The 25,987-nt window shown below is 42.7% G+C and overlaps 1 protein-coding gene across 1 annotated transcript in view; it reads left to right on the forward strand.

Moving 5' to 3' along the window:
* The window catches only part of LOC111951199 (rho guanine nucleotide exchange factor 15), a 32,444-nt gene that overhangs the window by 5,494 nt on the left and 963 nt on the right, over window positions 1–25,987 (forward strand). Inside the window, exons 9-16 of the mRNA XM_023969264.2 lie at window positions 34–186; window positions 7,301–7,430; window positions 8,485–8,559; window positions 13,469–13,561; window positions 23,814–23,968; window positions 24,135–24,311; window positions 24,438–24,523; window positions 24,633–24,737. Coding sequence (XP_023825032.1) covers window positions 34–186; window positions 7,301–7,430; window positions 8,485–8,559; window positions 13,469–13,561; window positions 23,814–23,968; window positions 24,135–24,311; window positions 24,438–24,523; window positions 24,633–24,737 — 974 coding nt within the window. The remainder of the gene's footprint in view (window positions 1–33; window positions 187–7,300; window positions 7,431–8,484; window positions 8,560–13,468; window positions 13,562–23,813; window positions 23,969–24,134; window positions 24,312–24,437; window positions 24,524–24,632; window positions 24,738–25,987) is intronic.

Here is a 25,987-nt window from a genome sequence, read left to right on the forward strand (position 1 = left end):
TTGAAACATCCCTCACTCAAATTCTTCTCACAGGTTCCTGAAGGATCTTCTGAATAGGATCGATGAGAACATTCTGATAACTGATGTGTGTGACATCATCCACCAATACGCCCTGTACGACTTCTCAGTCTACATTGATTACATCCGTAACCAGGGTTACCAGGAGAGGGCCTACAGCTCCCTCATGTGAGTAAATAAGTTCACCCACAACACCTTATAAGGCCCATGTACTTATGGATTGTGTGCTTCTGAGTTTTGAAATAAATAAATATATTTATTTATCTTAAGACTATTGGGCAAAACATAACCCAAAACACAACCAAAACAAACTGCAAATGCATCCAACAAGTTTGTAGAGTCACAAGCTTGATGTAGTCATTGCATGCAAGGAATATGGGACGAAATACTGAACTGAATATACAGTACTATAAGAGAATTTGTCCAAATACTTATGACTTCTTCGGGGGCTAGATACATTTCTAAACGGTAAAACATATGTATGAAAATACCCTCAAATAAAAGGTGACCTTTTGTCACCTCATACAAAATATTTGATCTCCAATCCAAAATGCTGGAGCATAGAGCCACATTTGAAATGATAGCTTCCCTCTTATGTATTTGGACAGTGACGTAACATTTTCACATTTTGCTCTGTACTCCAGCATATTTTTTGTTTTTTTTGTCTACAAATGTTTTTTATTGTTATTGGTAAAACAAGTACACATGGACAAATTAACAGACGGAACAAGAACAAGACAAACATGTCCCTCCCACTCACAGGACTTCCCTAACTAATAGTTAGATTAGTAGTTCATACTAGCAATCTTACTGAGTCACATGCTGATGAAAGAGCTGTTATGTTTCTTTCGCAAGCCTCATGCATATGTGCTACAGATATTTCCATGTTTATAATGTCTTTGAATGACAGCAACCACTGATGTCTGTTTGAAAATGCAGGAGCCCACCAACTTGAGGCTATCGTTTGTTGGCTGCTGTTAATCCAGCCAGACAAATATGTCACTGCTTGAGAGACAGGTCCAAAGTAGTGTCATCATTTAACAGTAAAAATAGATGGTGAACATGGAACATTTCTCCCCATTATGTCAGAGAAACAGGATGAAACACATCTCCAGAAATGAAAAAAAATTGCCAGGAACCCCCTGAGGGCACAGTGAGCAATTTGGAGATTGTTGTGCAGTAAATCCTATGGGCAAAATTGTAATGTTTTATTTGATGATCGGAGATTCTTGAAGCAATTTATATATTGGATCACGCTCTGGTCCAATTGATTACAGTAGTACGCATGGATTGGTCTTTCTTCCAAGAAGCATGGGAAGGAATTGCTTTGTGGGTAATTGTGATTAACAGACAATGTCATTTCGAAAATAAATCCCTGTGTACTGAATAAACAATTTGTGAGTTGGGTATATAGAGCATTCTTTCCCCCATAGGCATGCAAAGCGGAACAGAGCTGTAAGTAATAGAAAAAGGAAGTGCCAGGTTTCTGGAGGTCTAGTAATGCACGGAAACAGTAGCCTTCAGTAATGTCTGAGACCATTGAGGAAAAGAGATATGTTTTCCAAACAGGTGCCAGACTGAAATAAGTTGCGAAACGTCAGTGCCAAATTTGAGTTTGCAGTGTTTGCGTGGGATATCAGAATGGGTTATGTCTCGGAGTCTGTGAAGGGCAACTCGATTTTCCTCCAGGGGGCGCCGGGATACAGTGGTATTAGGATTTAGCCATGAATACAGAGGGCGTAAAATAAGATTTGGCCACCGGTTTTGGTCACCTGCACATTTTTCCAACTGAAGGGTAGAGAATTTAACATGAGGGAGGTCCTCTTCCAAATGAATTTGTCAAGCAATGAATGTAGCCTATCCCAATCTACTGATGGTGGTGAAAGAGGGATCATGGAAGTATAAAAGTTGATTCTTGGCAGTATTTTCATTTTAATGATCGAGTCTTGAGCCTGGAATGAGTTTGGGATTTGCTCCCATCTTTCCACATCCGACTCTATGCTTCTTAACATGGTATTGAAGTTGTTTTTGACTATTGACTAGAAAGAAGGATAGATTTCTATTTCCAGTTTGCGGAAATGCTGGACTCTGGGAATGTTTAGAGGCAGCTGTGAATTACACATTGCCTAGTTCAAGGGGTAATCGAGCAGATTTTGTCCAGTTTTTATAGCCAGATATAAAGCTGTAGTTATTAAAAACGCTGAGAAGTTTAGGTAATGACTGAGGTGCGTTGCCAACATAGAGCAGTTTATCATCTGCATAGAGAGATACAGTATGTGGTGGTCTGTGCCAAGTACAGTAATGGGATCATAATGTTGTGACTGTCGGACCACTTGCACAAGCGGTTCGGGGGATAAAGCAAATACCAAAGGACTCTGGCAATCTTGGCAACAAGATCCGCCTATGTTGAAGTGGGATGGCCGTATTTTGCCAGTTGGTAGCATGGCATTGGTATAAAGGACTTGGATCATGGATATGAATTGTTCACCAATTCCCATACGTCGTAGGACGAGCCATAACAATTCCCATACGTCGTAGGACGAGCCATAACAATTCCCATACGTCGTAGGACGAGCCATAACAATTCCCATTATAGGCGCTTTTTCTGCGTCTAATGAAAATATACGTAGGGGATGGAGAGTCAGTATTTATAGACCCCCAAAAAATATAGAGCCAGTGAAATTATAGCAGTGTAGGGAGCCCATATTACTGAAATATTATTGAAGGAGCCCATATTACTGAAATAATGAATAATGTCTAGGAGTAGTTGACCTTAAAAGATACAAATAACTGTGATTTCCTGGTATTCATTGTTTGGATATTTTTTTTTTAGCTCAAATCAGAGTAATATGGAGTAACAAGTGCCTCTAGTGTTGCAGGAAATGAGCATCAGGGTGATGCTGTGGCAGTTGAACGTCACGGAGTAAGGAGATACGTTTATCATCATTATCATGTGGGATCTCTGATCTATGTAAAGTCCCGGAATGTATTAATACTGGGTCAGAGTGTATGATGGCGTCCATTGATTAGTTATATTTTTTAAGTTTTGGTTGGCACATAGACTCCGGGCTAATAGAAGGCTTGGGCGAGCCCCATGAAAATAATAGAAGTGTTTCAGGAAACTGAGATTCTGCCCAGTGTCTATGTGAATAATTAAGTTATTTTCTGACAGTCTACTGATCAAGAATAGCTTGTGGAGACGTCAGAGTGCATTTTTGTTTCTAGTGGTGATCATTTATATTCCAAATCAGTCATTTGTCATTGTTTAAATTAGATTAATACGAGGTAGAGTATGAGCTAATAAAACCTTTGACCGCATACCACAGTATTCGAGGGCCCTGAACAGTCATTGTTTATACCAATGAATTCAGATAATTGCTCTTCCATCTGAGACATGAGCTGAGGATTTCACCAAGAGAGGCTTTGCATAAAATACCCTTGTGGTCCAGCCCCGTCGCGGACCAGGATGTCTTGCTCCCAGACAGGCTAAACAACTTTTTTGCCCGCTTTGAGGACAATACAGTGCCACTGACACGGCCCCCTACCAAAACCTGCGGGCTCTCCTTCACTGCAGCCGAGGTGAGTAAAACATTTAAACGTGTTAACCCTCGCAAGGCTGCAGGCCCAGACGGCATTCCCAGCCGCGTCCTCAGAGCATGCGCAGACCAGCTGGCTGGTGTGTTTACGGGACATATTCAATCAATCCTTATCCCAGTCTGCTGTTCCCACATGCTCAAGAGGGCCACCATTGTTCCTGTTCCAAGAAAGCTAAGGTAACTGAGCATAACGACTACCGCCCGTAGCACTCACTTCCGTCATCATGAAGTGCTTTGAGAGACTAGTCAAGGACCATATCACCTCCACCCTACCGGACACCTAGACCCACTCCAATTTGCTTACCGACCCAATAGGTACACGACGACGCAATCGCAACCACACTGCACACTGCCCTAACCCATCTGGACAAGAGGAAAACCCATGTGAGAATGCTGTTCATCGATTACAGCTCAGCATTTAACACCATAGTACCCTCCAAACTCGTCATCAAGCTCGAGACCTGGGTCTCGACCCGCCCTGTGCAACTGGGTCTGGACCTCCTGACGGGCCGCCCCCAGGTGGTGAGGGTAGGTAACAACATCCCCCGTGATCCTCAACACTGGGCGCCCACAAGGGTGCGTTCTGAGCCCTCTCCTGTACTCCTGTTCACCCACGACTGCGTGGCATGCACGCCTCCACTCACTCAATCAAGTTTGCGGATGACACTACAGTGGTAGGCTTGATTATACCAACAACGACGAGACGGCCTACAGGGAGGAGGTGAGGGCCCTCGGAGTGTGGTTGTCAGAAAATAACCTCACACTCAACGTCAACAAAACAAAGGAGATGATTGTGGACTTCAGGAAACAGCAGAGGGAGCACCCCCCTATCCACATCGACGGTCAGTAGGAGAAGGTGGAAAGTTTAAGTTCCTCGGTGTACACATCAGGACAACTGATTGGTCCACCCACACAGACAGCGTTGTGAAGAAGGCGCAGCAGCGCCTCTTCAACCTCAGGAGGCTGAAGAAATTCGGCTTGTCACCAAAAGCATCAACAACTTCTACAGATGCACAATCGAGAGCATCCTGTCGGGCTGTTATCACCGCCTGGTACGGCAACTGCTCCGCCACAACCGTAAGGCTCTCCAGAGGGTAGTGAGGTCTGCAGAACGCATCACCGGGGGCAAACTACCTGCCCTCCAGGACACCTAACACCCGATGTCACAGAAGGCCATAAAGATCATCAAAGGAAACAACCACCCAGCCACTGCCTGTCACTCCCCATATCCAGAAGGCGAGGTCAGTACAGGTGCATCAAAGCAGGGACCGAGAGACGAAAAACAGCTTTCTATCTCAAGGCTATCAGACTGTTAAACAGCCACCACTAACATTTAGCGGCCGCTGCAACATACTGACTCAACTCCAGCCACTTTAAAAATGGGAATTGATGGAATTATGTAAAATGTACCACTAGCCACTTTAAACAATGCCACTTAAAATATAATGTTACATACCTACATTACCCATCTCATATGTATATACTTGGTTCATTGTCCTAGGCGGTGATTGCGAATTATGAAATAAGTCTAGATTAACTGGCATAGTTATGCTAGTGTGTACCTTATACTAACTATGCATGTACATTATGTACTACTGTGACACGATCTAGCCAGCTAGACTGTATAAACTTGCAACTTTATGTATTTTACATACCCCTACAGTACTCATCTCATATGTAATATACCGTACTCTAATACCATTCTACTGCATCTTGCCATGCCGTTCTGGTACCACCACTCATTCATATATCTTTATGTACATATTCTTCATCCTTTAACTTGTGTGTGTGTATAAGGTAGTAGTTGTGGAATTGTTAGGTTAGATTACTTGTTGGTTATTACTGCATTTGTCGGAACTAGAAGCACAAGCATTTCGCTACACTCGCATTAACATCTGCTAACCATGTGTATGTGACTAATAAAATTTGATTTGATTTGATTTGGTCAGAGAAAGCAGTGGGTAATATTCCAACATTTTGAATGTTATCAAACAGATCTTTAGAATAAGAAATATATTTGATTCTTGCGGTGTCTCAATTAATAAAAATAGAAATCTCTGGCTGTAGGATTAAGAGAGCCAGAGGTCAATAATTGCGATTTCATCAGCCTAGCACCATAGCACCATAGTTGATAGTTATTGGTCTCTCACTTTTGTTGGTCCAGTTCTATTACGCACATGATCCCATTTAGCATTAAAATCACCACCAATAATCAGTCTGAAATCATACAATTGTTGCAAAATATTTGTTAATGAGCCATGGAAGTTTTTCTCAAATGTGTTTGGTGCACAGACTGACACCAGAGCAATCGTATGCATAATGATCGTAGTTTTGATAAAAGTTATTATATCCTCAGAGTCATGACCTAAGTTAATGAATTGTACATTTCACTTTACTACTATCATTGCCCCTCTTGTTTTTTTGTTGTACGAGGATATCACTTGATATTGCTTGTTGCCGAGTCAATTCACATATTTTTGTAACATTTTTCCTTCTTAATAAATCTAAGCTGCTAGCCCGCTTGCGAGGCATATTTAAACCATCTACATTCCAAGACAGCGGTGTGAAATGATTCATAAAACATATTTAGACAAAACAGCAATGGAATTAAATAAGGTCCTGTCCCTTTCCCGAGTCCCCACACAAACCCTGAGGTAGACACAGTGACAAGCCATTCCACCTACAAGTACCCACAAAAAAACAACAACCCATTACCCACCCTCTGAAAAAAAGATGGCAGAGGAAAAATCCCCACTCGACCACTCCCACCCCAAAAAAAGTATGTACGTGTTCATTGTGAGATCGCATGGTGTAAGAATGAATGCAATCAATTGATTTTTGAACGTTATCGATGGACACAGCTTTGTAGAACCAAAACATACACAGTCTGCCTCTGCTCAACTCTCAAACTCAAGAAGAATAGTTTCGGGGGCTGCTGCAGTTCGCGAATGATAGCTAGGCTATTGGGCAAATCTCCTTCGTGGCAGTCAAGCAATTGCATTCCGCCAAGTCATTCACAATCTAGTCTGGTTGCAGCAGCAACTAGACCTAATTTAAAAGGTGTCAATAAAGGATCTTATTTGTATGCCTAGCAATCCCAAATGTACATTGTTTGAAGCACAGTTTTATAAGTTTCAGTCACAGATGACAGCTCCAATAAGCCACCTAATGTGAATGAGAGGCTTGTAGAATCATGATTATTTTGTTTTTAGATCATCGTTCACCGGAAGGGGGTCCTGCGTGCTCTGGGTATTAAAACCAATTTGTGGTCTTTCTGGAATCTGCATTGGCCATACAGCATTTACTGCGATGCGGCCTCTGCAGAAGTCAGGACATTCATACTTCGTGTGCTTTGCGGAGCAGAACTGTTGTGAAGGAAGTTGTCAAGGAAGTGAGTTTGTGTTTATACAGATCTTACCAACCCCACCTACCGTCAACCAATCATGTCAATGCAGAGCTATATGGAGCCCTCATTGTTCATTTTTTGGGGGGGGGGGGGGCAAGACGATGCGGTAAATGCTCTGCCTGGTCTTTCCGGTTTCTGCATTGGTCGATAAAGCATGAATCGTCCTTTACTGAACTCAAATGAACAAAATCAGTCGAAAGATTCAGTCGGAAAGATCCGAGTCAGTAAAAAGAGCCGACCTTCCCGTCACTATTCGTTAACCCACCGATCCACTTTGCAGGCAGACCAACAACCCGTTTGCGTTGGTGATGCGGAGGCTGGAGGAGTCTCCTCTATGTCGTCGTCTTCCCTTCTCCTCCTTTCTGCTCCTTCCTTTCCAGAGGATCACACGCATCAAGATCCTTGTACAGGTCAGTGGCTGCATCTCTCCAACCCAGAATCATCATAATGCAATAATCATTTGAATAAATTAGATAGTGGTAATTCCATCACATGCATCGCCATCCAGTGTCCGATTTCCCAAAAGCATCTTTTAAGGCTAAGTTAATTGTTAGAACTTTCATAGGATAATTGTTAAACTTCTTGCTGAAGTTACACTTGAAAGTGCTCGTTACTTAACGACTGCCTCAGCCACTCATAGAACGGCTAAGTGCGTCATTTGCCCTTGTATATGTTACATCCCTTTATACACAGGCAACCTCCGCTAAACATAGAATCAAGATGTTTATCTGTCTCTCTGGGACCACCGATAACTTCTGGACAAAGTTGACTACAAATACAAAGTTGTGCAAATGTCTTTTGCAATTGTTACAAAAAAGCGAAGGATGAAAACCGAGATGACTGCAGTGTTGAATACTGTAGGCCTTTAGGCTACGTAAACCAATATATTACAATCATATTGAAATCAATTTCATGTTCATTTCATTGAGTTCTATTACTGTCTGTAATTTTACCTCAGTATATTTCATGATGTGTAATAACATGTGCTCAATGACGTGCCAAATCTTGATTTAGTGCATTATTACAGGGTAAGCATCGTCGGTATTGTGGAATAATTTGAATGTTAGTAAGATTTCAATGGATACAACTGTTCCGAGAGCGGCGCTGTCTTTCTTTCGATCCTATCGGCATCGACAAATGCCTCAACGATGCACTTAGAGAACGTTCATCGTTGCATCGGTGTTTCGGGAAATGCATGGTACATCTTCGGCGTTTGTAAGAAAGATGCATCGGGCCCTGGTCAGTAACAGTGGCTGCCACCATCTCTAGGTCACAGGTCAAATTACATAGCAATGCAAAAAATGTATGCACTCACTTTACTGTACGGCTGCATCCCAAATGGCACCCTATTCTATACAGTGCACTACTTTTGACCAGAGCCCGATTGGTCCTGGTCAAAAGTACTTCAATATATAGGGAAAAGGGTGCAATTGGGACACAGCCTAAGTCTGCTTTTCCACACAGAACATCCTGAAGAGGACTAAAGAGGGAACTAGGGAGGAGAACACTGCCTCTAGAGCCCTGACCTCCGTGTCTGAGGTAACACCTATTCCATCCACCCCAATTTGATACACTATATGACCAAAGGTATGTGGACACCTGCTCATCGAACATCTCATTCCAAAATCATGGGCATTAATATGGAACTGGTCCCCCCTTTACTGCTATAACAGACTCCACTCTTCTGGGAAGGCTTTCCAACAGGTGTTGGAACATTGCTGCAGGGACTTCCGTTCAGCCATAAGAGTGTTAGTGAGGGTGAGAACTGATGTTGGGCGATTAGACCTGGCTCGCAGACGGCGTTCCAATTTATCCCAAAGGTATTCGATGGAGTTGAGGTCAGGGCTCTGTGCAGGCCAGTCAAGTTCTTCCACACCGATCTCGACACACCATTTCTGCATGGACCTCGCTTTGTGCACAGTGGCATTGTAATGCTGAAATAGGAAAGGGCCTTCTACAAACTGTTGCCACAAAGTTAGAAGCACAGAATAATCTCGAATGTCATTGTGTGCTGTAGCGTTAAAATTTCCCTTTACTGGAACTAAGTGGCTTAGCTCAAACCATGAAAACATCCCCAGACCATTGTTCCTCTCCATCAAACTACAGTATACAGTTGAAAGTATGCATTGGGGCAGGTAGCGTTCTCCTGGCATCCACCAAACTCAGATTGGTCTGTCGGACTGCCGAATGGTGAAGAGTGATTCATCACTCCAGAGAACGCATTTCCACTGCTCCACAGTACAATGGCGGTAAGCTTTACACCACTCCAGCCGACACTTGGCATTGCGATCTTAGACTTGTGTGTGGCTGTTCGGCTATGGAGACCCATTTCATGAAGCTCCCAACAAACACTTATTGTGCTGACGTTGCTTCCAGAGGCAGTTTGGAACTCAGTAGTGAGTGTTGCAACCGAGGACAGACACGCTTCAGCACTAGGCAGTCCCTTTCTGTGAGCTTGTGTGGTCTACCACTTCGCTGCTGAGCTGTTGTTGCTCCCCTAGACGTTTCCACTTCACAATAACAGCACTTATTAATTTTTTTATTTTTTACTTTGTTTAACTAGGCAAGTCAGTTAAGAATAAATTCTTATTTACAATGATAGCCTACCAAAAGGCCTCCTGCGGGGACAGGGGCTGAGATAAAAAAAAATATAGGACAAAACACACATCACGACAAGAGACACCAAAACACTACATAAAGAGAAACCTAAGACAACAACATAGCATGCAGCAACACATGACAACACAGCATGGTAGCAACACAACATGGTAGCAGCACAAAACATAGTACAAACATCATTGGGCACAGACAACAGCACAAAGGCAAGAAGGCAGAGACAACAATACATCACACAAAGCAGCCACAACTGTCAGTAAGTGTCCATGGTTGAGTCTTTGAATGAAGAGATGTCCGGGGCAGCTCTAACAGGGAAGACATTTTACGAACGGACTTGTTGGAAAGGTGGCATCCTATGACGTTGCCATGTTGAAAGTCACTGAGCTCTTGAGTAAGGCAATTCTACTGTCAATGTTTGTCTATGAAGATCGCATGGTTGTGTGCTCGATTTTATACACCTGTCAGCAACGGGTGTGGCTGAAATAGCCGAATCCACTAATTTGGGGTGTCCACATACTTCTGTATATATAGTGTACCGTTGGATTCTGGGTTAAACTTGGAACATTGTTATCCTAGAGACTGGTTTTAACATCAGAAGTTAATGGTTATCTGTAGGAGCCAGATGGCTTTGGAATGTGCTGGGTGGACAGGAGGAAGTCACAGGATTGCTATAGGGCAGGGGTGTCAAAGTCAAATGGACGGAGGGCCAAATAAAAAATTTAGCTACAAGCCGAGGGCCGGACTGTTCGAATGTTCATTGAAAAWWTTTTAAATGACGCATATAGTCTAGTGAACCTAATTGAACCTACTGAAAACCTAACAAATATATTCCAATATGATCAGATAAATAAAGCAATATTTTCTTATGGCTCTGTCAGTAATCTTTAATTTTCAACAGACACAAAAGACAAATTTCCTTTATATAAAAATCCCCATAACATGAACATTAAATGAAAGAAACCGGTATTCAGCACCACAGTAGCCTATATTTTCTATTTTAGCAAAAGTGGGCTAAATTTACTTCAAAAAAAAAACAATAATAGCAATTTTCTATCATCACTCAACTGAAATATTTTTTAAAATATAATTGGATTGAAATACAATAAAATAAAGTGCAAAAATCTATTAATCAAAAACAACACTTTGTTTAAGGAGAAGTAACATGCAGTGAAAACAAATATTAAACTTTAACTTTTAAACTTGAACTGAGTAAAAACCTAAATATGTGATTGCACAGTAATGTTCACTTGTTTGAGGTTGAGGGTGATACTTGGTGGTGTCCCATCTTTTCCACAAGTCATCAATGTTCGGGGTAAGGCTCTGAGCTGAGGAAATCCTCAGAATTGAGTGGAGGTGTTCAGCAGTAAGTCGACTTCTGTGTGATGTTTTGTTCAGGTTCATCAAAGAAAACAGTTGTTCACACAGGTATGTGCTGCCAAACATAGACAACGTTTGAGCAGCCTGGATGCGCAGCTGGGGCATTGTGTCGGGGAGGAAACGGGCGAACTCCGCAGCACCCACTGCCGCTATTTTGCCCTCAGTGGCATCATTGCATTGGAGGTCAATAACTCCATTTGGAGGTTTGGTGGTGAGCTTTCCACGTCAACAGCAAATGGGTTACCGAGCAGTTCAACCTGCTTTTTTGTGCTTCAAAGTCAGCAAATCGGCGTCGAAAGTCACGGCAAGCATACCTATTTATCAGCCAACTGTGCGCTCGGGAACGCACTGGTAGAGAGCTTCTCTTTCATGGTCTGGCAGCTGGGAAAGTGGCTCAAATTTTCTTTCCGCATCTGCGTCTCCCACAGAGTCAGTTTGGTTTTAAATGCCTTCACTGTACTGTACATATCAGAGATGACATGATCCCGACCCTGCAGCTGCAAGTTCATTGCATTCAGATGACTCGTAATGTCACACAGAAAAGCCATTTCACACAGAAACATTTCGTCTCGGAGTTGTGTTGTGTCTTTCCCTTTGCTGTCCAAGAACAGAAATCTCCTCACGAAGCCGAAACATCTTTGAAGCACCTTTCCCTGGCTTAGCCATCGCACCTCTGTGTGATAAGGCAAATCACCATGCTCCGTTTCTAACTCCGTCAGAAATGCCTTGAACTGGCGGTTTCAAACCTTTGGCTCTGATAAAGTTAACTGTGCGCGTGATGATGCTCATTACATGCTCCATTTTCAAGGCTTTACCGCACAACGCTTCCTGGTGTATGATACAATGATAAGCTGTCAGCTCACCTGTCGCGTTTTCCTCTTGCATCTTTTCCCGTATCTTCGCCACCAGTCCGCTCCTGTGTCCACACATCGCAGGTGCTCCGTCGGTTGTCAAACCCACGAGTTTTTCCCAAGGCAGCTCCATCTCATTTACACATCTTGACACCTCTTCATACAAATCATGCCCCGTAGTTGTGCCATGCATAGGACGTAAAGCCAAAAACTCCTCTGTCACGCTTAGGCTGGAGTCCACTCCGCGGATGAAAATTGACAACTGGGCAATGTCAGAAATGTCGGTGCTCTCATCCACAGCCAAGGAATATGCAATGAAATCTTTTCCCTTTTTCACAAGCTGCTCTTTTAGATTGATGGACAACTGGTCTACTCTCTCGGCAATGGTGTTTCTGCTCAGACTCACATTTAAAAAGAGTTGCCTTTTTTCTGGGCAAACTTCGTCACAAACTTTAATCATGCAGTTTTTGATGAAATTCCCCTCCGTAAATGGCCGGGCTGATTTAGCGATCTCTTCTGCCAAAATAAAACTGGCCTTGACAGCAGCCTGGCCTTGTGATTTGGCTTTTTTGAACAGAGCCTGTCGAGATTTGAGGCCTCGTTTTAATTCCTCTGCCTTTTGTAGCCTTTGTTCCATGTCCATATTCTTGTTTTTGTCCGCGTGTTTCGTTTCATAATGTCGTCTCAGATTATACTCTTTCAGTACCGCCACACTTTCTCCACACAGAAGACACACAGGTTTTCCAGCTACCTCCGTGAACATATACTCCGACTCCCACCTTGTTTGAAACCCCCGGTTCTCAGTGTCCACCTTCCGTTTTGCCATTTTTGATGGGTATCTGAAAGTTAATTTTACTGTGATGCTGACGACTGCTGTGCCAATAAATATTGAAATGAAGCAGCCTACTGCTCGGTGCGTCACCGTTGCATTGTGGGAAATGTAGTATTGGTGCGTGTAAAAGATCTGCGGGCTGCCGGCTTGCTGCGGTCTGCGGGCCGGTTCTAATAATAAATCAAGATCATCCCAGGGGCCGTAAAAAACCTTCTCGCGGGCCGGATGTGGCCCGCGGGCCTTGACTCTGACATATGTGCTATAGGGGATACGGGTGGAGATCTTTGGATTAGGCATCAACGGGGTTGAGGTCAGGTCAGATCCCCACAATGGTTTATTACCCAATCACTTCGTCTTCCTGTCGAACCATAAAATATGTAAGGATTGGAGAGAAGGAGGAGTGGCTAAATTGGAGTATATATACTTGTGGTGGTGGAAACATGTTTTGTCTAATGCAGCTGCATTGATCCTCTGGGAAGAATTAAACTTGGTTAAGCTTTCATTGTGTCCGTTGAGTTATTTACTCTGATAATTAGAACCTAACAGTACGTATTGGTCACTGTAGACATGCATGTAGTATAAAATATTACACATACACTATGAACAATGTGCCATTGAAAATAAGTAGGCCTGTTGAAAAGATTTGAAATCCATTAGGAAATGGACAGCAGTCTTTCTGTTGGATACTTCTTCAAAATACTGGGCCAACAAAACCTTACCAAAATGTGCTCCACTACACCTCCAGTCTTTGTTGTTATTCTCCCTCTTCCAGATCATCAAGGAGTCCAACACCCAGGTGGGCCAGATGAAGCAGATGGAGGAACTCATACAAGTCAGTAACACACTGGAGTTCAACAAACTCAAGGTATGTTCATATACATGTCATTATTACCACATTGGAGTTCCACAAACTCAAGGTATCTTCATATATAGTACCAGTCAAAGGTTTGGACACACCTAATATTCAAGTTTTTTAAATTAAATTTGTCCTATTTTCTACATTGTAGAATAATAGTGAAGACATCAAACCTCTGAAATAACACAATCATGTAGTAACCAAAAAAGTGTTAATGAGATTCTTCAAAGTAGCCACCTTCACTCTTGGCATTCTCTCAATCAGCTTCATGAGGTAGTCACCTGGAATGCATTTCAATTAACAGGTGTGCTTTGTTAAATGTAAATTTGTGGAATTTCTTTCCTTCTTAATGCGTTTGAGCCAATCAGTTGTGTTGTGGTATACAGAAGATAGCCATATTTGGTGAAAGACCAAGTCCATATTATGGCAAGAACATCTCACATAAGCAAACAGAAATGACAGTCCATCATTACTTTAAGACATGAAGGTCAGTCAGTACTGAACATTTTAAGAAATTTGAATCTTTGTTCAAGTGCAGCAAAAACCATCAAGCGCTATGATGAAACTGGCTCTCGTGAGGACCGCCACAGGAAAGGAAGACCCAGAGTTACCTCTGCTGCAGAGGATAGGTTCATTAGAGTTATCAGCCTCAGAAATTGGCAATTAACTGCACCTCAGATTGGACCTCCGAGTTCAAGTAACAGACACATCTCAACAGAAGAATAGAGAGTGATGGTTAAATCAGATGGCCTTCACAATCACCCGACCTCAACCCAATTGAGATGGTTTGGGAGAGTTGGACCGCAGAGTGAAGGGAAAGCAGCCAACAAGTGCTCAGCAAATGTGGGAACTCCTTCAAGACTGTTGGAAAAGCATTCGAAGTGACTAACTCACGAAGCTGGTTGAGAGAATGCAAAGCTGTCATCAAGGCAAAGGCTAGTTTGAAGAATCTAAAATATATTTTGATTTGGGCACTGAGAGATATAGCTCCTAAGCAACCTAAGCAACTTTGCAGTATTTTGTTTTTGTGTGTTATTTCTTACATTATTAGACCAAAAAATGTTTTGTGTTATTACATACGGCCGGTAACTAGCATTACGACCAGGAATACGACTTTCCCGGATTGGATATTTTGTTCGTACCTCCCAGGATAATTTAACTTATTCCAGAGGCTACTCCAAAACACCGCCGGCGGAGAAGAGGTGTTTGCAGTGGACTTCTAGTCTGACTCAGGAAGCGTGCACACCATCCACCGCTTCAGAGTATATTACTTGCTAATGTTCAGTCTCTGGATAATAAAGTAGATGAGCTCAGGGCGAGGATCTCCTTCCAGAGAGACATCAGGGATTGTAACATACTTTGTTTCACGGGAAACATGCCTCTCTCTCTCAGGATATACTGTCCCCGTCCATTCAGCCAGCTGGGTTCTCAGTACATCGTGCAGACAGGAAAAAAGAACTCTCCGGGAAGAAGAAAGCTGGGGGTGTATGTTTCATGATTAACTACTCATGGTGCGATTGTCATAACATACAGAAAATCAAGTCCTTTTGTTCACCCAACCTAGAATACCTCATGTAAATGACATCCCAAGAGAATTCTCTTCAGTTATAGTCAAAGCCGTGTATATTCCCCCTCAAGCCAATACCATGACGGCCCTCAAAGAACTACGCTGGACTTCATGCAAACCACATATCCTGAGGCCGCATTAATTATAGCTGGGGATTTTAACAAAGCAATTTGAGGAAAACGCTACCGAAGTTCTACCAACACATTGAATGTAGTACTCGTGCTGAAAAAACATTGGACCACTGCTACTCAACTTTTAGAAATGCCTACAAGGCCTTCCCCCGCCCTCCCTTCGGCAAATCTGATCACGACTCCATTTTGCTCCTCCCTTCCTATAGGCAGAAACTCAAACAGAAAGTCCCCGTCCTAAGGTCTATTCAATGCTGGTCTGACCTATCGGAATCCATGCTCAAAGATTGTTTTGATAATGCGGACTGGGATATGTTCCGGGTAGACTCTGAGAATAACATTGACGAATACGGTGACTGAGTTCATCAGGAAGTGTATAGGAGATGTCGTACCCACTGTGACTATTAAAACCTACCCAAACCAGAAACCGTGGATAGATGGCAGCATTCTCGCAAATCTGAAAGCACAAACCACCTTATTTAACCATGGCAAGGTGACTGGGAATTTTACCAATTACAGTGTAGTTATTCCCTCCGTAAGGCAATCAAACAGGCAAAACGTCAGTACAGAGGACAAAGTGGAGTCGCATTTCAATGGCTCAGACACTAGACATATGTGGCATGGTCCATAGACAATCACGGACTAGAAAGGGAAAACCAGTCACATAGCGGACACCGATGTCTTGCTCCCAGACAAGCCAAACACCTTCTGCGCCCGCTTTGAGGATAACACGGTGCCACTGACAAGGCCCGCAACCAAGGACTGTCGGCTCTCCTTCTCTGTGGCCGACGTCGGTAAGACATTTAAGCAGGTTAACCCTCGCAAGGCTGCCGGCCCGGACGGCATCCCTAGCCGCGTCGTCAGAGCATGTGCAGACCAGCTAGGTGGAGTGTACAGATATATTCAATCTCTCCCTATCCCAGTCTGCTGTCCCCACTTGCTTCAAGATGTCCACCATTGTTCCTGTGTCCAAGAAAGCAAAGGTAACTGAACTAAATGACTATCGCCACGTAGCACTCACTTCTGTCATAATGAAGTGCTTTGAGAAGCTAGTTAAGGATCATATCACCTCTACCTTACCTGACACCTAGACCCACTTCAATTTGCTTACCGCCCCAATAGATACACAGATGACGCAATCGTCATCACATTGCACACTGCCTTATCCCATCTGGACAAGAGGAATACCTATGTAAGAATGCTGTTCATTGACTATAGCTCACCATTCAACCCCATAGTACCCTCCAAGCTCATCATTAAGCTCGGGGCCCTGGGTCTGAACCCCGCCCTGTGCAACTGGGTCCTGGACCTCCTGATGGCCGCCCCCAGGTGGTGAAGGTAGGAAACAACACCTCCACTTCGCTGATCCTCAACACTGGGGTGAAGTGTGCGTGCTCAGCCCCCTCCTGTACTCCCTGTTCACCCATGACTGCGTGGCAACACACGCCTCCAACTCAATCATCAAGTTTTCAGATGACAACAGTATTAGGACTGATTACCAACAATGATGAGAAAGCCTACAGGGAGGAGGTGTGGGCCCTGGGAGGTGAGGGCCCTAATCTCTTACTCAACGTCAACAAAACAAAGGAACTGATCGTGGACTTCAGGAAACAGCAGAGGGAGCACGCCCCTATCCACATCAACGGGACCGCAGTGGAGACGGTGGAAAGCTTCAAGTTCCTCGGCGTACACATCACTGACATGCTGAAATGGTCCACCCACAAAGACAGCGCCTCTTCAACCTCAGGAGGCTGAAGAAATGTGGCTTGGCCCCTAAAACCTTCACAGATGTACAATTGAGAGCATCCTGTTGGGCTGTATCATCACCTGGTACGGCAACTGCACCGCCCGCAACCGCAGAGCTCTCGAGGGTGGTGCGGTCTGTGCAACGCATCACCGGGGGCAAACTGCCTGCCCTCCAGGACACCTACAGCACCCGATGTCACAGAAAGGCCAAAAAGATCATCAAGGACATCAACCACCCGAGCCACTGCCTGTTCACCCCGCTATCATCCAGAAGGCGAGGTCAATACAGGTGCATCAAAGCTGGGACCGAGAGACTGAAAAACAGCTTCTATCTCAAGGCCATTAGACTGTTAAATAGCCATCACTAGCCGGCTTCCACCCAGTTATGCAACCCTGCACCTTAGAGACCGCTGCTCTATATATATAGACTTGGAATCAGTGGAACACTAGTCACTTTAATAATGTTTACATACATTTCTCATCTCATATGTATTCTATTCTACTGTATTTTAGTCAATGCCACTCCGACATTGCTCAATCTAATGTTGATATATTTCTTAATTCCATTATTTTACATTTAGATATGTGTGTATTGTTGTGAATTCTTAGATACTACTGCATTTCGCCATACCTTCAATAACATCTGCTAAATATGTTTATGTGACCAGTAAAATGTCATTTGATTTGACTTTCTGGTTACTACATGATTCCATATGTGTGATTTCATAGTTTTGATGTCTTCACTTTTTTAATACAATGTAGAAAATAGTAAAAATAAAGAAAAACCCTTGAATGAGAAGGTGTGTCCAAACTTTTGACTGTTGTGTTATTACCACACTGGAGTTCCACAAACTCAAGGTATGTTCATATACATGTCATTACCACACTGGAGTTCCACAACTCAAGGTATGTTTATACTTTGACAGATTTCCCAACACACTGTGTGGCCTCAGGCCCCTACTCCACCACTACCACATATCTACAGTACTAAATGTATAGTGCGTATGTTATCCTGTGTGTGTGTAAGTATGCATGTGTCTGTCTGTGCCAATGTTTGTGTTGCTTCACAGTCCCCGCTGTTCCACAAGGTGTTTTTTATCTGTTCTTTAGATCAAATTTTACTGCTTAAGTCAGTTACTTGATGTGGAAGAGAGTTCCATGTAGTCATGGCTCTATGTTGTACTGTGTGCCTGCCATAGTCTGTTCTGGACTTGGGGACTTTGAAGAGATCTCTTGTGGCATGTCTTGTGGGGTATGCATGGGTGGCCGAGCTGTGTGCCAGTAGTTTAGACAGACAGCTCGGTGCATTCAACATGTCAATACCTCTCATCAATAAAAGTAGTGATGAAGTCAATCTCTCCTCTACTTTCAGCAAGGAGAGATTGACATGCATATTATTAATATTAGCTCTTTGTGTACATCCAAGGGCCAGCCGTGCTGCCCTGTTCTGAGCCAATTTCAAAAAAAATTGTGGCACCTGACCACACGACTGAACAGTAGTCAAGGTGCGACAAAACTAGGGCCTGTAGGACCTGCCTTGTTGATAGTTTTGTTAAGAAGGCAGAGCATTGCTTTATTATAGACAGACTTCTTCCCATCTTAGCTACTACTGCATCAATATGTTTTGACCATGACAGTTTACAATCTAGGGTTACTCCAAGCAGTTTAGTCATCTCAACTTGTTCAATTTCCACATTATTTGTTAAAAGATTTAGATGAGGTTTAGGGTTTAGTGAGTGTTTTGTTCCAAATACAATACAATGCTTTAAGTTTTAGAAATATTTAGGGCTATCTCATTCCTTGCCACCCACTCTGAAACTACCTCCAGCTCTTTGTTGAGTGAACACAGTCATTTCAGTTGCTGTAGTAGCTGACGTGTATAGTGTTAAGTCATCCGCATACATAGACACTCTGGCTTTACTCAAAGTCAGTGACATGTCGTTAGTAAAAATTGAAAAAAGCAATGGGCCTAAACAGCTACCCTGGGGAATTCCTGATTCTAACTGGATTATATTTGAGAGGCTTCCATTAAAGAACACCCTCAGTTCTGTTAGACAATTAACTCTGTATCCAAATTATAGCAGGGGATGTAATGCCTTAACACAAGTTTTTCCTGCAGCAGAATATGATCGTTAATGTCAAAAGCTGCACTGAAGTCTAACAAGACAGCCCCCCCAATAATTTTATCATCAATTTCTCTCAGCCAATCATCATTCATTTGTGTAAGTGCTGTGCTTCTTGAGTGTCCTTACCTATTAGCATGCTGAAATTCTGTTGTCAATTTGTTTACTGTGAAATAGCATTGTATCTGGTCAAACACCATTTTTTCCAGAAGTTTACTAAGGGTTTGGTAACAGGCTGATTGGTCGGCTATTTGAGCCAGTAAAGGGGGCTTTACTATTCTTGGGCAGCAGAATGACTTTAGCTTCCCTCCAGGCCTGAGGGCACATGCTCTCTAGTAGACTTAAATTGAAGATGTGGCAAATAGGAGTGGCGTCTGCTATTATCCTCAGTAATTTTCCATCCAGATTGTCAGACCCCGGTGGCTTGTCATTGTTGATAGACAACAATAATTTTTTCACCTCTTCTACACTGACTTTACGAAATTCAAAAGTACAATTCTTGTCTTTCATAAGTTGGTCCTATGTACTTGGATGTGTAGTGTCAGCGTTTGTTGCTGGCATGTCATCCCTAAGTTTGCTTATCTTGCCAATGAAAAAGTCATTAAAGTAGTTTGCAATATCAGTGGGCTTTGTGATGAATGATTCAATGAATGAAAGAGCTGAGTTAGCTTTTTTCCCAAATTTTTTATTTAAGGTGCCCCAAAGCTATTTACTATCATTATTTATATAATTTATCTTTGTTTCATAGTGTAGTTTATTTTTCGTTTAGTCACATGATTTATTAATTTGCAGTACGTTTGCCAATCAGTTGGGGTGCCACACTTAATTGCCATACCTCTTGCCTCATCCCTCTCAACCATAACATTCTTCAATTCCTCATCAATCCAAGGGGATTTAGCAGTTTTTACAGTCATTTTCTTAATGGGTGCTTGATTATTAGTAACTGGAACAAGTAGTTTCATAAATGCGTCAAGTGCAGCATCTGGTTGCTCCTCATCACACACCACAGACCAGCAAATATTCTTTACATCATCAACATATGAATCACAACAAAACTTATTGTATGACCTCTGAGATGTGTCTGTTACTTGAACTCTGTGAGGTGCAATCTGAGGTGCAGTTAATGCCGATTTCTGAGGCTGGTAACTAACTTATCCTCTGCAGCAGAGGTAACTCTGGATCTTCCTTTCTGTGGCGGTCCTCATGAGAGCCAGTTTCATCATAGCACTTGATGGTTTTTGTGACTGCACTTGAAGAAACTGAAATATTCCGTATTGACTGACCTTCGTGTCTTAAAGTAATGGACTGTTGTTTCTCTTTGCTTATTTGAGATGTTCTTGCCATAATATGGACTTGGTCTTTTACCAAATAGGGCTATCTTCTGTATGCCACCCCTACCTTGTCACAACACAACTGATTGGCTCAAATGCATTAAGAAGGAAAGAAATTCCACAAATGAACTTTTAACAAGGCACACCTGTTAATTGAAATGCATTCCAAGTGATTACCTCATGAAACTGGTTGAGAGAATGCCAAGATTGTGCAAAATTGTCTTTAAGACAAAGGGTGGCTACTTTGAAGAATCTCAAATATGAAATATATTTTGATTTGTTTAAAAAAAATGGTTTCCTACATGATTTCATATGTGTGATTTCATAGTTTATGTCTCCACTATTATTGTACAATGTAGAAAATAGTAAAAATAAAGAAAAGTCCTGGAATGAGTAGGTGTGTCCAAACTTGTGACTGGTACTGTGTGTTATAGCTTTTGAACCTTAGATAGCTATGAATCCAAGATATGGCAATCTACTAGAACACAGGTGATTTTCGTTAATTGAAGCTGCTCTAATGTTACACATGTAAAGTGTGGTGTACCGCAGGGCAGCTCTCCAGGCTCTTTACTCTTTAATATTTTTACCAATGACCTGCCACTGGCATTAAACAAAGCCTGTGTGTCTATGGATTCTTATGATTCAACCCTATAAGTTTCAGTAACCACTGCTAGAGAATTCACTGCAACCCTTAACAAAGAGTTGCAGTCAGTTTTAGAATGGGGGGCCAGTAGTTAACCGTTCCTGAACATCTCTAAAACTAAGAGCAATTTTCCTAAAATAACGGCAGATATTTTACTATCTGATCAATTTGTCTTCTAATTAATTAATTATTCTTTACCTCACGTTATTCTCATTCCAAACGTCGTAAATTGTTGGTTATCTGCACGAACCCAGCCCTTACTATGAATCATCCATACACCAATTGTCTTAATCACTTATTTTCTAACTAACTAAATAATCACAGACATGCATAAACAAACAAACAGTAGATATGGTTACAAGGAAATGATAGGGGAGATTCCCTAGTGGGCTAAACCGATATGACGGCCTGGTGGACAAAGAAGTGGGTGTGGAGAAGTGCGGGAATTACAAAAGAGTCACTACACAGTTGATAATTACATTAATTGAAATGATAATCCTTTGCACATGAACGCTCACTCATTCAGGAATAATTGCAATCAATATATATTTATGCCCAGTGTGTCGTCGTGATCTCTGTTGGAATCGTCAGTCCCTATGTTGGAAGTTTCAGCCGAGGGTCTCTCTTTGCTTCCCTGAAGTATTTCGTGATTAGAATGGATACTTCAGAGTACCATTCAGAAATGTTCTCATGGAATAGGTGTTTCGGCGGTTGACGGTCTTCGCATCCCAGGTTAACAATTTCTAGCTGCATACTAGTAATTAGTATCTAAGATTTGCTCTTATTCTGTCGGGTTCGATAGTCTCAGAGTTTAACCATTTCCACCCGTGTAGCCAATGCTCCGTGTGTTATGGCTAGGAATTCAACAACCATTACAACAGCTTACACTGAGGTTTTTGTGGTCTCTACTCAAACCTTTGCCACCTCAGCTGACCGAGGTACGGGTATTTCTTCAGGTGGGGGTTTTATTCGTAACAGTAGAAAAGAGCTGTTCCATGATGCCAGATCATGTCTGTGCTCATGGGGGCGGGCCAATGACTTAGTTAAACTCACATATCATTCCACAAATAGTTTAGAGTAAATCTTTACTCATTCATTTTATACAATAATTAGGCGCAAACCTCATAATGGAGGCACCAATATAAACAGAGTTATGGTAATGTGGCTGTATTGTCTTTTATGAGGTCACAAAAATGAAACAAAACGGACCGGGTCGTAGCTGGCTTCTCCACCGACCGTTTACACATTCTCCAAAACATGGATTTTGTTCAGTTCTCAAGTTATGTGATGTAGAAGAAGTTTGTTCTACCGTGAAACCCTCTCTCTCTATACTGCATGGCCGCAACAGTACTCTGTAGGGATAGCACAATGGTGTAGCCCGGAGGACAGCTAGCTTCCGTCCTCCTCTTGGTACACTGACTTCAATACAAAACCTAGGAGGCTCTTGGTTCTCATCCCCTTCCATAGACTTACACAGTAATTATAACTTCCGGTCCTTCAACCTATCAGAGCTCTTGCAGCATGAACTGACATGTTGTCCAGTACTGAAAGCATAAACTACAGCTAGCTAGCACTGCAGTGCATAAAATGTGGTGAGTACTTGGCTCAAAGAGAGAGAAAGACAATAGTTGAACAGTTTTGAACAAATTAATTTCTTCCAAAATTAAGAAGCAAGTGACACTTTTTCACTTACTTAGCTAGCAAATGCAGCTAGCTAGTTTAGCCTACTGAAACACCCTGCTTAAAACAGAGGGATGCTATGTTAGCTACAGTAGCTTTGCTATGACTTTCCAACACAACACTGGAACTCTTCTAAGTCAAGGTAAGCTTTTGGTATTACAAATGTATTTGCCGGTGTGACTGCACAATAACGTTACTGCGTGATTGTAGTAGGTTTACTAATGCGTTAGTTCTATTAGCTATGCTGACTATGACTTTATTTAGCTAATATGGTGACAATGTAGACTGTGTGCAGCTTTTTGGCTTGGAAACATTTTTTCGCCTAGTCACATAGAGCTGATGGGTTGTGCATTGAAGTCCACACATGAAGGGAAGAGGTGAGAGGAGAGCCAGGAATAGGAATTTTTACCTCATCTTTTAGGGGTTCGATCTAGCAACCTTTCGGTTATGTGGCTGCTATGAAAGTGAACTGTGTTCAGGTGTTATCAGGGGGTGTATTCATTCCATTGATTCTGTTAAAACATTTCTTAAACTGAAGCAAACAGAACAAAAACAGGGATAAACACCTGAATTTTTCCAATAAAAACTAGTTTGCAACGGTTGGACTAATGATTACCGTCTGTCACCTCAAATGTCTCTCGACCTGTGTGCACCTACGTTGTAAACTTTCAATCATAGGCTAGGTTGTAGCAACCTCATGATGGGTATAGGGATCATTTGAGTATTATGTAGTAGCCTAAACCTATTGATGTTACATTGAACTGGGTGAATGGAATATGAATGAGAGTAATCCAATGTGCTGTAATAGAAATAAGGCTGTTCAATTTTTTTTTTTCCATAACTGGTGAAAATGCCCTTAAGATGCTTTTGGGAAATCGGGCCCCAGTTGGTCAAAAGACAAATGAGTGAGAGAAAAAAAATCATAATTGGGCTGCTTGTGTAAACGAAGGATTTGTGACAACTGCAGAAAAGGTCTTTATAAATGATTGATTGGATGAAGCTCACTGATTGAGACCCTGCCTCTCCACCATGTCCACATGCAGGCTGTTCCCATTGTCTCGAAGGCTCGCATCCTGGAGAAGAGAGGAGAGCTATATGAGCTATCCAAGGGGGCCTCCCTCTTCAGTGCTCGTCTCAAACTCACCCCCATCTACCTCTTCCTCTTCAATGACCTACTCATCATCACATGCAAAAAGAGGCAAGCAAAAGGACATACTCCACATACTGACCAACCGTTACAATGTTTGACCATTTAAGTAAATGCGTTGTGGGCAATTGGTTGTCATAATATTTCAACCTCGTTTTGCCTGCTGGGTGGTGAATATGCAAGTTGAGTATAGTTTCTCTCCCCCTTTCCTTTCCAGCTCAGAGCGCTATATGGTGACAGACCACACCCACCGCTCCCTGGTGCAGGTCCAGCCCACGGGGTTTGGGGCTGGAGCGGAGGACCCAGGGCCCAAGTTGGAGCACTCCTTCTGTCTGCTACTGCTGGAGAACCACCGAGGCCTGGCCTGTGAACACCTGCTGAAGGCCCATTCAGAGTGAGAGAAAACACACACACAGCCTCCCAACCAACCACCTCTCAGATAATGCACTATACACGAAAGAGTAAAGACAAAAATGCATTCCACAGTGTTGTACCAAGTTTCTACTCTCTCTCTCTCTAGGTCAGATATGCACCGGTGGATGGCAGCATTCCCTTCCATAAATGACCCAAACAGAAAGAAGGAAGAGGTGATTTATGAGGACTGGGGTGAGTAAAAAGATGTGACTGACCCAGTTATAAAATAGTAACATTCTTAGTTAGATGCACATTCTTCCCTGAAGTGAAATTGTAGCTTTAACCTTTTATGGGATTAAAGATTGTCCCCAGGTGCAGTGTGTGGAACAATACGTTGCCCAGCAGGCTGATGAGCTCACCATGGAGCCTGCTGACATCATCAACGTGCTACGCAAGACCCATGAGGGTAGGTGGAACAAACAAGGAAATATACTTTCAGTACAACATTCCTACTGAATTGTCAAGCATCTTGATTGGAAGACTTACAGTTCATCCGGAAAGTATTCAGACCCCTTGACATTTCCCCCCCAAAATTACATTACAGCCATATTCTAAATTGGATTTTGTTTTTTTCCCCCTCAATACCCCATAATGACAATGCAAAGGTTTTATTTTTTATTGTTTGAAAATTCATCAAAGAAACAATACCTTATCTACATAAGTATTCAGACCCTTTGCCATGAGACTCAAAATTTAGCTCAGGTGCATCCTGTTTCCATTGATCATCCTTGAGATGTTTCTACAACTTTGTCGTCCATCTGTGGTAAATTCAATTGATTGGACATGATTTGGAAAGGCACACCTGTCTATACAAAGTCGCACAGTTGACAGTGCATGTCAGAGCAAAAACCAAGCTATGAGTTCGAAGGAATTGTCCGAGACAAGATTGTGTCTAGGCACAGATCTGGGGGAAGGGTACCAAACAGTTTCTTCAGCATTGAAGGTCCAAAAGAACACAGTGGACTCCATCATTCTTAAATGGAAGAAGTTTGGAACCACCAAGAACCACTACAGCTGGCCGCAGTGCCAGACTGAGCAATGCGGGGAGAAGTGCTTTGGTCAGGAAGTTGACCAAGAAACCCCTATGGTCACTGACAGAGCTCCAGAGTTCTTCTGTGGAGATGGGATAACCTACCAGAAGGACAACCATCTCTGCAGCACTCCACCAATCAGGCCTTTATGGTAGAGTGGCCAGACGGAAGCCACTTCTAAGTAAAAGGCACATGACAGCCAGGTTGGAGTTTACCAAAAGGCACCTAAATGAATCTCAGACCAAGAGAAACAAGATTCTCTGGTCTGATGAAAGCAAGATTGAACTCTTTGGCATGAATGCCAAGCTTCACGTCTGGAGGAAACCTTTCACCATCCCTACGGTGAAGCATGGTGGTGGCAGCATCATGCTTAGGGGATGTTTTTCATGGGAAGAGATCTTTGACGAAAACCTGCTCCAGAGCACTCAGGACCTCAGACTGGGGTGAAAGTTCACCTTCTAACAGGACAATACACACAGCCAAGACAACGCAGGAGTGGCTTCGAGACAAGTCTCTGAAGGTCCTTGAGTGACCCAGCCATGGCCCGTACTTGAACCCGATCTAACATCTCTGGAGAGACCTGAAAATAGCTGTGCAGCGACACTCCCCATTCAACCTGACAGAG

The sequence above is a fragment of the Salvelinus sp. IW2-2015 genome, linkage group LG23 (assembly GCF_002910315.2).
Source record: "Salvelinus sp. IW2-2015 linkage group LG23, ASM291031v2, whole genome shotgun sequence".
In the NCBI taxonomy this organism is placed as follows: Eukaryota; Metazoa; Chordata; class Actinopteri; order Salmoniformes; family Salmonidae; genus Salvelinus; species Salvelinus sp. IW2-2015.